This window comes from Trichomycterus rosablanca, chromosome 17 (assembly GCF_030014385.1).
Source record: "Trichomycterus rosablanca isolate fTriRos1 chromosome 17, fTriRos1.hap1, whole genome shotgun sequence".
NCBI classification, from domain to species: domain Eukaryota; kingdom Metazoa; phylum Chordata; class Actinopteri; order Siluriformes; family Trichomycteridae; genus Trichomycterus; species Trichomycterus rosablanca.
The window spans coordinates 8,338,986-8,356,391 of NC_086004.1; the positions used below are offsets into that span (position 1 = coordinate 8,338,986).

The 17,406-nt window shown below is 39.6% G+C and overlaps 1 protein-coding gene across 1 annotated transcript in view; it reads left to right on the forward strand.

Annotated features, from left to right (window-relative positions):
* The window catches only part of myo9aa (myosin IXAa), a 93,148-nt gene that overhangs the window by 17,324 nt on the left and 58,418 nt on the right, over positions 1 to 17,406 (forward strand). The window contains exons 2-5 of the mRNA XM_063013353.1: positions 10,746 to 10,840; positions 11,538 to 11,600; positions 13,436 to 13,535; positions 16,902 to 16,955. Of these exons, the coding sequence (XP_062869423.1) occupies positions 10,746 to 10,840; positions 11,538 to 11,600; positions 13,436 to 13,535; positions 16,902 to 16,955 (312 nt within the window). The remainder of the gene's footprint in view (positions 1 to 10,745; positions 10,841 to 11,537; positions 11,601 to 13,435; positions 13,536 to 16,901; positions 16,956 to 17,406) is intronic.

Consider the following 17,406-nt stretch of genomic DNA (forward strand, 5'->3'; position numbering starts at 1 on the left):
CAGAAACGGTAGTTACTCATTACACAAGGTTCATCAGTTCACAAGATTAGATCAAACACAGTCTTGGACAGTTTGTCTCCAGTTCACCTCACTTGCATGTCTTTGGACTGTGGGAGGAACCCGGAGCACCTGGAGGAAACCCACGCATACACGGGGAGAACATGCAAATTCCACACAGAAAGGACCCAGCTGGGGATCAAACCCAGGACCTTTTTGCTGTGAGGCGACAGTGCTACCCACCTAGCCGTGTTGCCCCTGAAGTGTGTGATGGCATGAACATGGTGTCATGGCAAACAGGGCACCCACACTGGCTCCTAGCCTTTCTCCCACTTGCGGCTGGACAATATGGTGATACATACCGTCTGTCTACCCATGGAAATTAAATGTTGCCGTTTATCACAATGTATTAGCGATTGGCTCTTAACTTTCTGTGAAGTTGATCCATGTGAGAGCGATTGGAAAAGATAAACCTTGAAAAATGGTCTTTGTAAATTATGGGCATTATGGGGTAAATGCAGTGACCTATAATTAGAAGAGAGGATACAATTTAAGCAGCTTAGGGTTAAAGGCCTTGCTCAGAAGTCAGTAGGGCTTGACCCTTAAGGGGTAGGACTTAAACCTTTAACCATCTGCCCAGTAGACAAGTACCTCAACTGCTGAGCTATCACTTCTCACCCCCATATTAACATTTTACATTTACATTTTCAGCATTTAGCAGACGCTTTTATCCAAACCGATTTACACAATGAGCAATTGAGGGTTAAGGGCGTTGCTCAGGGACCCAACAGTGGCAACTTGGTGGTGGCGGGGCTTGAACCGGCAACCTTTTGTTTACTAGTCCAGTACCTTAACCACTGAGCTATCACTGGCCCCATTAACCATCACTACTACCAACACTGTGTGCTGGAATAGGTTCATCAGTATCTCCCACAATCCCTTTAAAATTCTTTTTTTCCCCGACAACACTGAATTTTTTCGTGTGATTGTGATACTGTGACAACAGTTTATACTGGCATGGACTGTTGTTTTGACACCATCTTTCTTGGACAGCTTTATAATCAGTGTAATAGATAAGGGAGACAAAGGGCATCTGTGACTGGAAGTAATATTTCTGAAACATTTACAGCCAGATCAGTCATAATAATGCTCTGCCAACTTAAAAATCTACCTGACATTTCAAATCTCTCAAAAACTCTAATGCAGGTTTTTATTCCACTGTGTTGGTAGGGTTGAAAATTAAGTAACAATTGATGTTACATTGTTAATGAATATAAAATTCATTAACTAAAAAACTATATAATACAAAGCTGGTGCATCAAAAGTTGGTTCCACACAGCTCTAGGGATCTAGACTTAACATGTTCTCCCTGTGCCCCTGTGAGTAATACTGCATTTTTCTCGTCTTTAGAAAATGTCACTTGCTTTTCTAGGTTGCCCCGGGTGTAAGCAAGTAACAATAACTAAGTAATTATTGGCTGTCTTGCAGCAGATGTACAAGATTTATTCCTGCCTTCTACCCAGCATTCCTGAGACCTTCCAGATACAAGCCTTTTTAATTTTTATCCAAGCCTGGGACCAGCACTGTGAGCACACTGACAAGTGCACCTTCTAGTGGCTAGGCTGTTTGGCCACCGCTTCCATAGGCATAGCCAATCATGTCTGTGTAGGTGCCTGACCGAGTGATAGCTCAGCTTAGATTCAGACTCCTTGAAAATAAGAAGTAACGGCTTTGATCATACTGAAATCTTACCGAAAGACCCGACCAGTCCAGTTGCACAGCTGAGACTCAAACCTGGGTCCCAGCTGCTCTAGCATGATACTGCTGTGCCGCCCTAACAATAGACTTTTTAAACCCTACAGTGACATTGTATTATTTACAGTGCTCAGTGATTAGTTGCAATAATAGTAAAACTAATACAAACTGGTGTGCAGCTTTATTATACTAATGGTGGTGGTGTAGCAGGTTAGCCTTCTGTGTCCAAGAGGCAATAATTAATAAAAGTCTAATAGCCCAGACAAGTTATCTACATGGTCTGGATGCTTCTCTAAATAAGCCTGATTTTAATGAACTGGTTGTTGTGGACCGTATATTGGGAAACGAACATGAAATGGCACTTTCTCCATGAAAATACATGTAAATTTCTTGTCCAAGTTCCATCCAGCATAGTGGTTTATGTTCCACAACTGCTGATGGGGTTGCTGTAAAAGATTATATGTTTGTTTTATCTGTGTTGGTTAGACCAGTCCATATGAGTGTGTGGAGGGTCTCAGCGTTAAGGAGAGGTGTGGATGCATTAGTCATATGAATGGGCTTCATTCTTTACAGCTCTTTATGACTGTGTATGATATATAGCAAAGAAGTGGCTAGATCATTGTTCAGCTATGTTCAGCTCTCCCACATCCTGCTACACTGCTGTATGTGTAGTCCTAAAGGAATCTCCTCACATCTGCATTTAAGTCCAGTTTGGTGTATCAAACATAATTTGGAGTATAAAACAACAGCTGCACTACAGCTGGCTAGAATAACTTGGCTTTATTGTCTTGTGTGAAGCAAGTTTGTTTGCTGTACGTTACTCAAGTAGGAGTTTAAGTTGGTTTTCAGCCTTTGCTATCCACTTTCAGTATTTGATGCTTATGTCATAAGCTCTCGAGGGCTGCAAGGCGGCTAGGTGGGTAGCACTGTCGGCTCACAGCAAAGAAGGTCCTGGGTTCGATCCCCAGGTGGGACGGTCCGGGTGTTTTCTGTGCGGAGTTTGCATGTTCTCTTCGTGTCCGCGTGGGTTTCCTCCGGGTGCTCCGGTTTCCTCCCACAGTCCAAAGACGTGCAAGTGAGGTGAACTGGAGACAAATTGTCCAAGACTGTGTTTGATACAACCTTGTGAACTGATGAACCTTGTGTAACAAGACGTTAAAATCCTAATAAATAAATAAATAAATTACATGTGGATTTTAAAAAGACCAGACTTATGTATATATATGGAAAACAGTAGGAATTACCAACAAGTAACAACATGTCATACAAAGTATGAGACAAATTTTGAAGAGTTTGAACAATAAGCATTTGAGATGTGGTTTGGCTGGACTCTGACTTTGATTACAATCTTACAACGGTGATACCTTCCCCCAAATGAGCTCCGAATCATTTTCCGGGTACAAACCCAGGTGTGGAAACAAATTTAAAGGCAAGACTATTACCACATTTTTACAGTGTAAACTCATAAATGCGAATTTAAAATTTAAAATCTGGGAATTTTTAATGTAAAATCTGACTGATGTGACGGGAACACTAAGACCGCTCTCTTCTTGTGAGTGAGCTCAGACGAACAGCTCTTCCTCCGCTCTCTGCAGGTCTCTTCAGAGAAAAGAGAAGTTTGCTCCTGTTACAGCTCCTTGAACAAACAATATGCCATTGTGTGCTGTGGAATGCACTGGCTACTCGGGGCTTTAAAGAAGCCTCTGATTGACTTAACTACAACATTGTGTATTACTCCTTCTTGTCATAGTGTTTTTCAGTATTAGTACATTTTACAGTCTTTACCTGAATGAATGAATGGATGTGTATCGGTGCTTTAAGTTTACTTAGCACCTACAGTATTCATTGCGTAACACAAGTCAAAAGTTCAGGGTTAAATCCAAGGTGTTTTGTTTTGTGCGTGTTTTTCAGTCACATGCTTCAGCAGAGGTTTTTTGTTGAAAGGACTCTGTAACCAGAACCTGCAAACAATAACTGCGTAGTGAAAAAACTGGAAACTTTTCCAGCTATCTTGAAATGAAGCCTTTGTGACAGCTTATCCTGTGACTGAAGTGCTTTTTGATTAAGATAAACCATGAGGACTTGAAATGCTAGCTGTATTGTATTAACAATATGGTTTGTGTTTCTGTACTTCCTGTTTGTGTCCACACAGACCCTTAGGCAGTCAGCAGAAGTACTGGGGTAGAGTCATGGAACGCCGGTTTCTCTGACTTACAGCTTGTTTGTTCTTATTTTTGCTAGTCATATTGGATTGGAATAGGGTTATTACCATCAGCTTTATCAGAATTTTATATTGTGCTTAATAATGTCAATGCTACCATAAAGAAAAGGACAGTTTACTGAGAACATGTTTATTTTGTGCTAAAATAACCATTTGTCTTAAACCAGTTTACAGACAGATTTATAGTGTATAAAATTATAAATGAAATTCTTGAGTCTCGTATGTAGACCAAGACACCAGCACAAGTAAAATATCTTTCTCTTTGTATTCTATGTAGGAATTGGTATAGTTTGTATATGATTGTATTTACAAATCTGGATTTTGCCATTGCACTGATGGATCAGCTGTTAAAGCAATGATCCCAGCCACACACAATCTGAACATGGCCTTTTAGACAGTAATGCCCCCCATGCAGTTTTTCTGTACACAGATGTCTCCTTCTTGAAGCCCTAACAGCACAAGCAGGTTCTCTGTCTATATTTTACCCCGCTCTGTTAAGTTACATTTGGCTGCAACGTTACAAAGTCTTGCAAAAACCCTGTAGATCTACTTATTGGATAATTATTGGCTATGGCTGACAATATTTATAATACATTTTAGCAATCCTAAACAGTCTAGGAGTACCGCCAATTCTGATAGTAACAAAATAAAAATAAAAATATATAAACGGACAAATAAAAAACAAGAAATAATGAAAATAACTAAGCATAACACAGGTCATGCCATAAATTACACAATTTATGGCAAATTCATCGTGTATGAAGTGGTGCAAAACTCAAATAAATATATGTATACATTTTTGTCAAAAGGCAGTCACTTAATAGTTGTTTAAAAATAAACACTGACAAGTAATGTAAAGTAAATAAACAAGGTAATAAATGTATAAGAGTTATCCATATAGTACAAATGGTTAATTTTAGGTGCATATCATATCAGGTCCTGATTAAAAAAATAAATCAGTCAAGTATTCGACTCATATCTAAGAAAATATAGACACAGGTTGTGCCTTTCCACCATGCTGCGTACTACATACATCGTATTTCTGTTAATTTAAAGGTCCATAGAACACAAAGAAGACATTTGCCAAATTGCACTCGGGGCGTTTTTGTTCAAGGCGGGAAACGCACACTTATTCATCTGGAAAAAACAGACCTTTCTGCAGAGAGGTGGAAGGAACTTTAGGGTGCGGTGCTGGAAGTTTTTGGTCAGCTTTATAAGCTCTGAGTAAGTTGACAGGTTGTGTATGTTTGCATGCGAGTATGTAAGAAATGTCAGAAATGTTTAAAAGTATATTGAAGCGTCAGAGGAAAAGAATGAAAGAAACGATGCAGAGGAAGGATACGTCAGGGCCGGAGCGGCAGGTTGGAGGACTGACTCACAGCTGACAGCTTCCTTACTAAACCTCCTGATTTCTGAATGAAACCAGGCCAGATAAGAGTGGAGATAGGAAGTGTCTTTACCTCCAGTATATAACTGCCCTAACAGGCACTCACTCAGATTACAAACATCCTGCAGAAACTCATACTACAATACTAAAATTCCTGCTTGAGGCTTGTTTTTAGAGTTTATTTTAAGTTTATTTAGTTAAACATTAGACATTTAATTAAGAAGAGGAAATATATTTACATTATTCATCCATTTATTATTGGGGGGTATTTAACACTGCTAGTACTGCCAACACTGGGGGGCATTTAAGTTATAACTTAATCGATTCATATTTTAATGTGATTTTGAGATTCAGGGCGTTGCCAAGTGTCGTTTTCAGTTTGTTTATAATTCCACACTTGATCCATGTAGTTATTTTTACTGCATCTCTGTTACTTGCTAACAGCCAAATGAGAAGAAATGGGCTCCTTTCCCACCCTGTCTGCTTAAATACCCAAAGGCTAACACAAAATAAAGCTTTGATATCTGGTTTATATCTTTAGTTTACAGAGTACATGGTTTTCCAGAGACAGCCTTTCATTTCTGGGTCCATAACTAATTGCCGTTTAGGCACCACTGTTTACACATTGAGCTTTTTGTTCAAACCTGTCTGCTATGTCTGTACCTTAGAGCCAGTCTGCTTCCTATTGCCATCAGTTTTTACTCTTGTTTGCTTTAACTGTTTATGATCTGTCCGTAGATCAGTACATCTTAACAAAAGAGTGTGGATCCAAGGAATACACTGGTGAAATATTTGTTGTAATCTAATTGTTCAAAAAACTCTCAGTTGAATCACTTTTGTTTAATCTGGCTGAATGATGGGCTGTTTTGCCCTTAATGTGTTTAAGTATATCACTGCATTAGATGATTCCTAATTAGAGCATCAATTGTTGGTCAGTTCATTGGAAAACAGTTTTGGCGGAGATGTGTTTGTGTGCATAGAGCTCAGAGTACTTAACGCTTAACAATATTCGATATATTACATTTTACATTGGCAGTTAATAATAAGTTATCTGATTGATATCGACACAAACAAACTTTTGTGGAGCTGAAATCAACTTAATGTAAAGCCTGTGGGTCTTTACAGAGTTTGCACTTGTACTTGTTAATGAGAGCAATAAAAATAAGTCACATGCTGGTTAGAAATTGTTGTGTATTTTTTACAGTAAGAGAAAATTGTGGCGCCACCAAGATCTTGTCTCAGTATTTCTGATACAGCAGGATGCTGCACTAAACTTTATCACTGTGGATCCCAAATGGCACAGCAGAAAAGTGTTTGTCCTGGTTTTAGAACGTTGCCAGTTGGACAGCAGACTATACTTTAAGCTATCCGTTCCACTTAATCAGGGTGTTTTGTCAGGATGTGGAAGTTGCTGGCAAAATCACTTATTAATATTTAGCCAGCTTTAAACTCGAGCGTGTCTTTAACTTGGCCTGGAGGTATGTTGACACAGATCCAAGAAAAGCACTTCCTTAAATTCAGAGGCCGTTTATAGTTGCACTCAGTGAGTAATGCGAGTGTAGTCCAAGTATCCCTGTGCCACACACTCTTCTAGCTCTCCTTCTCTCCTGGAGAAGTGACGTATAGATATGAATGTCCATATAAATACAGTTACCTTGTATTTGTATTTGAACTTGTGACACAAAATTTATGGTGGTTTTATGTTTACACAAAACTATTTTGGATTAACTGTATCACAGATGCGTAGTTCTTTTGATTGTACTGTAGATACAATTGTTTTCTGCTATCCCTGACTAATTTCATTCACATTTACGGTAATGTTGCATAATCACCTAGAGCACCTTATTGGAATACCTGGCATATTGCCATTTAATTTTGCATCTAAAAATCTTTAATAACCAATCATTAACATGTTTGATGGTTAGCTGTATGAACCTTCTGAAATCATGAGGTACTTCAACTTCTGCCCCAGCCAGTCGTACCACGTTCTTAGTCAGAATCTGATCAGTCTACTCCCTTGTGAGAGTAACACACCTTTTTGCTTTAAATTAATGCCACAGCCACTCTAGTTTGACTTCATCTTTATTACAGTTTATGGAACAGTAGCCTCAAGGTCGGAAAGACTTAAACTGTCACTTTGTGCCGATGATTCTTTTACCTGGATGGTCAGATGTAATCCAAAAACCAATTAACAGTTGTAGCATTTATTAGAGGCTGCTGGAACATGGGTGAAATAGTTCACGGTCATGCGAGCTTAATACAGTTTTGGGCTGAGAGGCTGCTGTTTAAAGAGGCTGCTCCGTAAGTTGGCACCTCAAAGCTTGAGAAAAGTATAGAATAGAATGCATTTGTCATATATACATAGAGATGTACAGTACAATAAAATTCTTTCTTTGCATATCCCCTGGAGCAGAGAGGGTTAAGGGCCTTGCTCAAGGGCCCAAAAGTGGCTGCATGGCAGAGCTGGGATTTGATCTCTCATCCTTTCAGTTGATAGCCCAAAGCTCTACCCACTAGGCTACCACTGTCCCTTATGTATGTACGTACACTTTAAGTATGTTGCAGCACAAAGGCCGGGAAAATCACGGAGCAGCATAGCGTGTTGTTTTGAGTGCCGAATTGCTGTGGCTGAAAAGAACATTGCCAGTACATCAACATTTGTTATGTGGCGGATGTTTGAAACTAGAGATGCATGAGTACCGATACTGGTATCGGGTATTTGCCCGATACCGCGCTCATTAACTTGTACTCGTACTCGCAAACGAGGCTCCGATACTAAACATCCGATACCGTGTGCCTAGTGCACGTTGCTGCGTTATGCCTAGTTCACACTACACGATCTTTACCCTGATTTTCGCTCGGCGGCTGGTCGGCGCTAGATTTGCCGGCTCGGGAGCAACTCGGCGTTCGCTCGGCGATCGAAACTCGGCTCTCGATCGCTAAGTGTGAACTATCCAACAACTCGATCCGACCGGCTCGCCGAGCGCTTGGCGACCGGATCGAGTTTTCTAGCATGTCAGATATCTGATCCAATAGGTATTGGTATCGGTATCGGTTTCGGCAAGTACAAAAATACATGTACTTGTACTTGGTTGGGAAAAAATGGTACTGATGCATCCCTATTTGAAACACATTCTAGGCCTGTTTGGTAGGAAAACTAATGTAGTGACCTAATTAAAGGTGCATTATGGGATCTCTGCTTCCTTTTATAATAAAACACAGTATGTACAGCTCTGTAGCCTTGCCTTTTCCTGTTATTTGTTGTTTTGAAATAACTGTGGTTTTGTGGTAAATTTACTATCGTGACCAGAGCATGTGGTCACAGCTCAGCGCTTCATTTCTATTTCTTTCGCAGCTATAGGAACTTTTGAGTAGTTTACAAAATGATGGCTTCTAGTTTTTAAGCTTTTAGCCACTGTGGCTAAACCCACTGTGTTTTTGCTCTGTCAGTACTTTGACAGAAAGCACTGCTCTGTACCCTGCCTGCTTAAAACGTACTTTGGTTGACATCTCTGATTTGTCTGTCCCCGTCTGACCTCCCTGGAGGTTCGTCCTAAGCCGAAACAGACGCGACACAGTCCTCAAGCCTCCATTAATATTTCAAGTGGGGAGCTGTTATACATTTGGCTTCTCCAAATCGCTTCAAAGAGGGAGTTTTAGATTCTGTTCATCAGGCTGAATCCGGCAGCCATCTGTACTGTAATCTGTGTTTGACGTAACCTTTTCTGGACATGTCATACTGGAGGAGATTACTCAATGTCACGGTCAGATGTGTCACAGCTGTGACTGGAACCAAAGCATGCGCATCTGTGTTGGTGCTACATAGTGAGCCACAAAACCCATTCTGGTACTGTGAGTCAGAACAGGGTGGAACCTCTTGTGAGTGATCTACAGTTAGTTTTGTGTCTCGGTGAGGGGGCGAGTGCTGCTTGTATGGAGGGTTGTGGACAGTCCTTTGTCCAGACGGACAGACACAGCCCAAAGTGATTTTGCTAAGGAATTTGTTTACTTGTGGTGTGGCTACAAATAACTGTGGTGTTTATACATGCTGAAGAACTGCTTTCCATTTCAGGCAGCTGTTCAACATAAACCAACCAAAGAGGAAATCATGGACTTCTAGGACTTCTGCATTTACATGATACACACCAAAACAGCATTTGCGCTGACTGTGCTGTTATCTCTTATGGAGCAAGGTGGTGCTGCTTACCTTGACATGGTGTCACCTTAAGCATCGTGCACCACACACAATTACCACTTTGCCACATGGTTGCCTCATTTTTAATGCTTGTCGCTGCACTCAAAGTTCAATCTAATTTGCCCCTGACCTTTTTAAACTGCTGCCAATAAGACATAGTTTTTATGATGTAGACAGGAGCGCAGACAAGGCAGAGAGAAACTGCTTCTGACTGATTAAATTCCACTTTCAGTTAGAACCATGACCATGTGGAAGAAATACAACATGACAACTAGTGTGCTGTGAAATGTGGAGAAGGGGTTTGCGTTTTAGATAGCAAGTTTGCTCATCCTGGAATCCATGTGGATTGTTTTTTTTTTACTTTAAATAATCATTGTTTACTAATAAAGTTTTTTTATGTAACACACTTATATTTACTCCTCAAAACAGAGTACTATGTACATATTATTGTTATTATTATTACTATTTTCCATCAACCGCTTAGGGTTGTGTTTGGTTGGCTTAGGGCTTCACCCAACTTCCTTCCTCAGACATAGTCAATCATCTCTTTGCAGGCACCTAGATTGTCATCAACACCTCTGAGATTCAAACCTGTATCTCACTGATGGTGGGCTAAAGTAATAGAACAATGCGCTCTTTTAATTTTAGTAAAATTATTTTCATCAATCCCACTTTTGCTCTATAGTGGCAGCTTGGCTGACTTTCTACATTGTGACAGAGTAAAACAGGGTGTAGTGATGAAAATAATCTAATTATTCAAACTCATATAAAACGTATAGTGCTTTTACATTATTACAAAATTACATTATTAATCTTCCAAATAAATGTATCCAAAGCACCTTAGTAGAGAGTTCAAATTCCTGTTACAGGATTTGACGGTGACACAGGCACTTCACAATGCTCCAGTTTTCCACCAGCTAAGCAGAAACAAGAAAAGTAGATGAGTAAATAAACATTCAGTTAAACTTACAATCTCCACTTGAGACCGAGAGAAAGACATGCTGTTTTGTGGTAGTGAGGGAAATGCTGGTGATTATCCTCCAATAGAAGTGGTTATAGGAGCAGTCTGTTGGGAGCTGGTCTTGTTTGCCTGTCTTGAGTGCTGCAGTTAGTGTTATTGCATGTGGTTTTGCTCGGAAATAAAAGTTGTTGCAACATTTAAACAAATGGGTTCTGTTTTCTCTTTCCAGGCTTTTGGCAACGCAAAGACAGCTCACAATAACAACTCGAGTCGCTTCGGCAAGTTCATTCAAGTTAACTACCAGGAGAGCGGCACTGTCAGAGGGTAAAACAGTTTTTTTTGTCTTCAATGCATATATTTACTGTTAAGCACTTTGACATTGACCTTAAAATTTAGCAACAACAATCACAAAATCATAAATGATAATAATGGTAGTAAAAAAATAACAATAATAGCTGTAATATTGTTAATAAATAACAGTAATAATAAATTATACTTGATTAATTATAAAAATAAATAATAGTAATAATACGAATTAATAATAATGGGGGTCCCTGATTTTTTGCAGTTGAGGAGGGTAGATTGCTGCTCACGCCTCCTCCGACTCGCACGCTAGCCCTTACCGGAACCCTTTTCCACCCATGCACCCTGCACAGGTGCCTCTATCTGCCAATCAGGGTCCTTACACAGCATTTAAAGACCCTGCCCACATATTTCGGTCATCCCTCCCTGCAGACACTGCCAATTATGCCCGCTAGATGGCGCCCAGCCAGCCGAGTTTTGAACCGAGGAGTTCAGAATCTCGGCGCTGGTGTGCTAGCTGAATATCCCGCTGCACCACCTGGGCACGCTGAAATGTATTTTTATGCATTTATAATAATAATTATTAGTAAAAATGAAATAATAAGCAATGGATTATTAATAAGAATAAGAATATATTTTATCATAATTTTCCTAATTATCATAATTTTTTATAAGGTTTATGCTGACATCTAAACAATATATACTGTATCTGTTTCAGGGCGTATGTTGAAAAGTACCTGCTAGAGAAGTCCCGGCTTGTCTACCAGGAGCACAATGAAAGGTATGAGCACATTCAACCATATGTTCAATGTTTAATATATTTTTTATACCATTGGTCTGTGGTAGTTACATAAAATACAAGTAGAAATCGTTATTTCAGTTTATTTCTGACACAGAGCTGGCAGCTTGAGTAGATTCCTACTTGTGTTTGTAAAGGCCACGTGTGGGATTAATTGTGCCACACACTGTGTGTTGTCTAAGCTTCGATGTGCAACAGTTTTCCATCCACCCATATAAAAGTGTCCCTGCCAGCAACCCCCACCTATTAGATCTCTCACTGGTATTAACTTGGTTAAGCACTCCGAAACCATCAATTCTCTCACAGGCTAACAATCATTAGTTTGTGGTATGGGGTTTCAGTTTGATGACAGCCTTCATTGGTGCATGTCAGATGGGATACAACGCTGGTAGGAGAGCCTGCTTGTGTTCTTCTCGTAAAGCCAAATGGGGATCTGGTAACAAAAACACATGTTTAGATGACATCAGTTGTAAATGTTGATATAAGGGCTGTACCCACATGCTTTGCTCTGTAGTTTTTGCATGACTGTAATAACAGTTTGAGAAATAGGCTGAGCATTTAATTTTATTCGATTCAGAAGATTGGCTGATGCAGTGTTGTTTTTAATCTTAGTTAGAGATGACGGCACCCAGCTAAACTCGAATGCTAATTACAGTTATTATCTTTTTAAGCTTTTATAAGCTTAGCTGTTATGTCTTTCAATGTCATATTACTCCAGTAGTATTGTCTTATTTAAGAACAAAGAACACATGAGTGCATATAAATTCATACCTTCCCCACCTGTTTAATGATTTATTCCTAATAAATTTAGTCCATTTTTTCCCTTCTCAATTTAAATTGACATGAAGATACAGATCGAGGTACAAACCCTGGAATCTGGTGTGACACAACAATGAAACAGTAAAACAATAGTTTGAAGAACTATTGGATGGAATGGCGGAAGCCCTGTGATGAATTGGCACCCTGTTTGGGGTGTGTCCCTGCCTCACACCTCGCGTTTCACAATATAACCAGACTTTCTGCAACCCTGACCAGGATACTGCGGTTGATGAAAACAAAATAAACATTTGAATAACAGGATAGCTTAAAGCATTTACCAGTGAATCATCCTGTTGACATTTGCAGCAGATAGGGCCATCTTTATAAGATATAATATAAAATATAAGATATCCTTTATTTGTCATATATACATATACAGATGTACAGTACACTGAAATTTGTTTGGTAGCTGGGGTCAGAGCGCAGGGTCAGCCATCGTACGGCGCCCCTGCAGCAGACAGGGTTAAGGGCCTTTCTCAAGGACCCAACAGTTGCTGCATAGCAGAGCCTAGACTTAAAGCGCCAATCTTCCAGTTGATAGCCCAAAGCTCTACCCACTAGGCTACCACTGTCCCTAAAGTGGTATCATTTCCCCATCACATTATCCCATCTATATTTTCTTTATATTTTTGGTTCTCTCTGTATATTAGCCAGTAAAGGGTGTGTTTGTGTTTGTGCAGTGCATAATCACACATTGTTGTTACTCGGTAGCTTACGTAGGTATAGTGAATAAGCATAATGCGCAGTAGGTGTGGGTGGGATTAAATGTGTGTCTGTGCCTCTTATTGAAACAGACTCCTGACGGCAAATTCCCACCGCTCTGCGAGCGCTCTTTCCCGCTGCAGCTGCAGCTGCTGCATAACCTCTGACCTCCAGCAGCACACCCAGCATGCTGATCTCCACTGGGGAACGTTATGCACTCGTGCTGTTATATCTCTGTGCTAGTGGAAAAAGTGTGTTTTTGTTGCTCCTGATTCCAGCTGACTTTTTCCTTACAGGAACTACCATGTGTTTTACTACCTGCTGGCGGGCTCGAGCGAGGAGGAGAGGACGGCCTTCCATCTCTGCAAGCCTGAAGAATATCATTACCTCAGTCAGGTATGAAGCGTCTGTGTCTGTGCATGCACTAATGTGTTTTACCACATGTTTCCATACTGTTCATACTGTTCAGCTGGTGCCGTAGCCTTGCACACGGAACAGCTTTTAAAGCTGCTTTAATCATTCTCCGAAAAGCTTTCATAACTCATTTCCATAACTCGGAGCCACTGAAGTTCCTGCTCATGTCAGGCTGTTGTGTGAGGTCACTATTTGTTCTCTTGTATTGTGACCTGTGTTTTATTATATCTTAGTGTCTAAAACATGTCTAAGAAATGCTGAAGTGGTTTTGCTCAGTGTTTATAAACAGTTATTAGCAAACAGTTCATTACAAGCACCAACTAAATAAACTGAGATCCCGTTACCAAATTAAAGCTTTTCCTGACAACATTAGAGTAGTTATTAGATGATATGCAGATTTATACCTTCATACTTGGACATGATGCAAAATATCCATATTATTTCTGTTTACAAAACAGAAGGTACACACAGAGTTTAACATGCAGTCAGACTTCAGGTTGAAGCTGCTTGGGATGTATATCAAACCGATGTGCTTTCTCTGTACAGACTGTAGGTGTGTTTTAAATTGAATTAAGTGTCAGCTGTTAAATCAATTAAAAAATATTGTGAACCAACAGCATTGCTTGAACAATAACTATCTCGTTTATCAGTTAACTTGTTAGTTGTTAACATCACTAGTTTATAGTTTATAAAAACTAAAACATAAAAGTGTATGAGCGTATTTACGTTTATCGTTTCTGTCCATGGTCAGAGTCAGTAGTTTACACTGCACACATTCTCCCTCTTGCACACAGGCCTTTTACAGCCATGTGACTGGACTGGATGCACACACCCTACAGGCTTGGAACATGAGGCTTATGTGTAATGTCTCCATTTCAGCCAACAGGCTCTCTTTTCATGCCCCGCTTTCCCTTTACTTTGCTTTCCTCTGGCATCACGCAGGAACATTCACACACTCTCTGTGCCATTTTCAGACTGAGAGCCAGCATTTAGATGGCAAAATACATTGTAAACATGTTTTTGTTCCTTAAAATATGAGCAGAAAAATAGTATTGTAACTTAACAGCTGCTCAAAATGAAGCGAAAGCAGATGGAATGAACATCACAGACCTGTTCAGAAATGTAGGGAATTTCATAAACTGTGCTTAAAATTCCATTCACCACATTCACTGTGGAAAAGTGTTTGGTTTGGGGTGTCTTCGTAGTGAGCTCAGAATATCATTTTTTTTAATACTGCACACTGCATGGGAAGTCTCTATACATAAGTTCTTGTTTAACATCTGATATAGCAAAACAAGGCTTTCCACTGTATTTTAGAGCATGACTGCAAGGATTTACTTTTTTACAGCCTGGTAATAGTCAGTGTTCTGACTAATTTTAAATCGTGAATGATATTAAGAAATCTTATGGACCTCGGTTTGCCCTTGGTCTTGCTGAAACCTTCAAGGACCTTCCCGAAACGGCTGCAATAGATTTAGAAGAGCTATAAATTGACATGGTATGATTTAACTCTCAGGTTTTCTTTCAGTGGATTCAAGGGTTTAGCCACCAACCTGTCTCATACCATTATTCCTACTTTACTGCACTTTGGTAGCCAACTGTAGCTTTCACATAGCATCCACTAAGCTCAGCTTTGTTCCTCAGACTAGCAGATGGTACAGAGTGATTCATTACTCCAGGGTGCATGTTGTAAATGCATCTCTAATGACCAATTATTACACCAACGCAGCTCAGTGTCACTTTCATATAAGCCTAATACAGCCCAACGCCAAAACTCATGTGCATACTTAAGCCTAGTGTACACACATTTAAATGCCTAATTTTTCTGTTCTGAAATTACATGCATTGTCATTGTATGTTTGTTGAAATGTTGTGAAATACCCTTTTTTGAGGTCTGAAATTAATGTTGTATGGTAAGGCATAGCTTGATCTGTGTTTAAATATGAACCCATTTCATATTAGGGCCCAATGCCTTATGATGTCTTTATGGACCTCACTTAGTGCACAGGTACACAGTCATCCTGGAAATTGGCTTTCCCCCCCAAACCTTTGCCACAATTTTAAAAGCACTACATCGTATAATTAATTGTATACACCTGTATGTTTTACACCTGTATTTCCACTATTTATAATATTTTTTTAATGTATTTTTCACTCTACAGTGTGGTATGTCCTTTGAGATAAGCCTGCCACCATTCTGGCTTTGTCTTGTCCCTGGTCATTTATAAACTTTGTTTGTTGAAATAAGCACAGTTGGATCAGGAGCTTTTTTGCACAGCAGACTTTTACTTGCTTGACTTTTATTTCATGGTGAACCTGTTTTGGTGGTTCTTGTGTTACCTCTCCTGGCAAGAAACCTGTTCCATGTAAAAAAAAAATAAATAAACTCTCTTTTTGTACAAGTTGGGACATTTTGTAATACAAAAACAAGAATCTGTAAAAGTTAAAGTATGTCCCACAGTTTACACAGTGTTAAATAATTAATAATTGTTGTTTCTAATAATGGTACTTTTTAATCAGCTGGGAACTAGGGATACTAATTGTGGTAGCTTTGCAATTTTTTCTCCTTTCTAGCTAAATACAAGACATAACAGTTCTTGATTCCCCTCTTCATTTCTAATAGAAAACAGTTTTGGACTGCAGGCAGGCCAGTCAAGCACACACACAAACACACACACACTTTGTGACTTCTAAGCGTATGTAAAGTGTATGTAAAATGAGGCCTGACACTGTCTTGCTAAAATAACCATGGACTTCCTGCCTTAATGGCAGCCTGTGTTTAAAATTACCAGTTTCTGCTTCCGCTTTAATGGCCCCTTCACACATACACAAGTCACACGTCACCCATGCTGTAGGTACTGATGCATCCCAGTAGCATTGTTTTATATGATATATGTTTTATAGCATTTTGCAATATGTTACAACTTTTTAGGCATTAGCTACATAATATAATAATATAATATAATAATATATATAATAATATAATATATAATAATATAATTAAAATCAAGTTATTGGGAGGCTGTGTAACAAAACTACATGACCTGATCCGTTCAGGTATACCTTTGACTACCTGCCCATTCCTAGTTCTTATCACTGTCAGATCAAATGTATGTGTGCAGTTGTGTTGGTGTGTGCCAGAATGTGATTTGTGTACTTCAAGCAGGCGTTTACAATGATCTGGCAATTTTGATTTGTGTATTTGTATAATCCAATGTATGAATTTTGTCAAGTGTCCAAGGTAAATGTCCTTTTATCCCTGACTAATAACAACATGCCTTATGGCAGTCAGCATGTGTAGAATGTGGAATGTTAAATGTTGCCTAACCACATTTACCTTACTTTCAGATGACAAAGAAACCTCAGAAACCACACTGGGAAAATTACTATGAGAGTGAACCGGTCAGTATTCAAACAAATGTGTGTTGGTGCAGTAGGGGGCATTAAGGTCATGGATCGCTGGCTTTCCTGCAACCTCCTTCCATAGTGCTCACCTTATGCTTTAAAACACCCTCACCCTGTGTGTGTAGTGAGCCGGTTTGTGATTTGTGTGCTATCTGGCCAGTTCTGGTCATTTGTCTTATTTGGTCATTGTGCTCCTTTATGTTTTAAAAGGTGTGTAGTTTATGTTTAAATCAGACACCCTCGAAGACAAAATACCTAGAGCTTAGACACTGTAACCCCCCTCCCTCCGTTTGTAGTGTGTGCTTTGTGAGGATTTGGGTTAGATCCCTATCTGCTAGCAAACACCCGACAAGATTGAATGAGCGAGTGATAAGTAAGAGCACAAACACACTTTTATTTGCGTTGGGAGTGATTTGGCTGGCTACACTTGTTGACTTAGCCTTGCAGT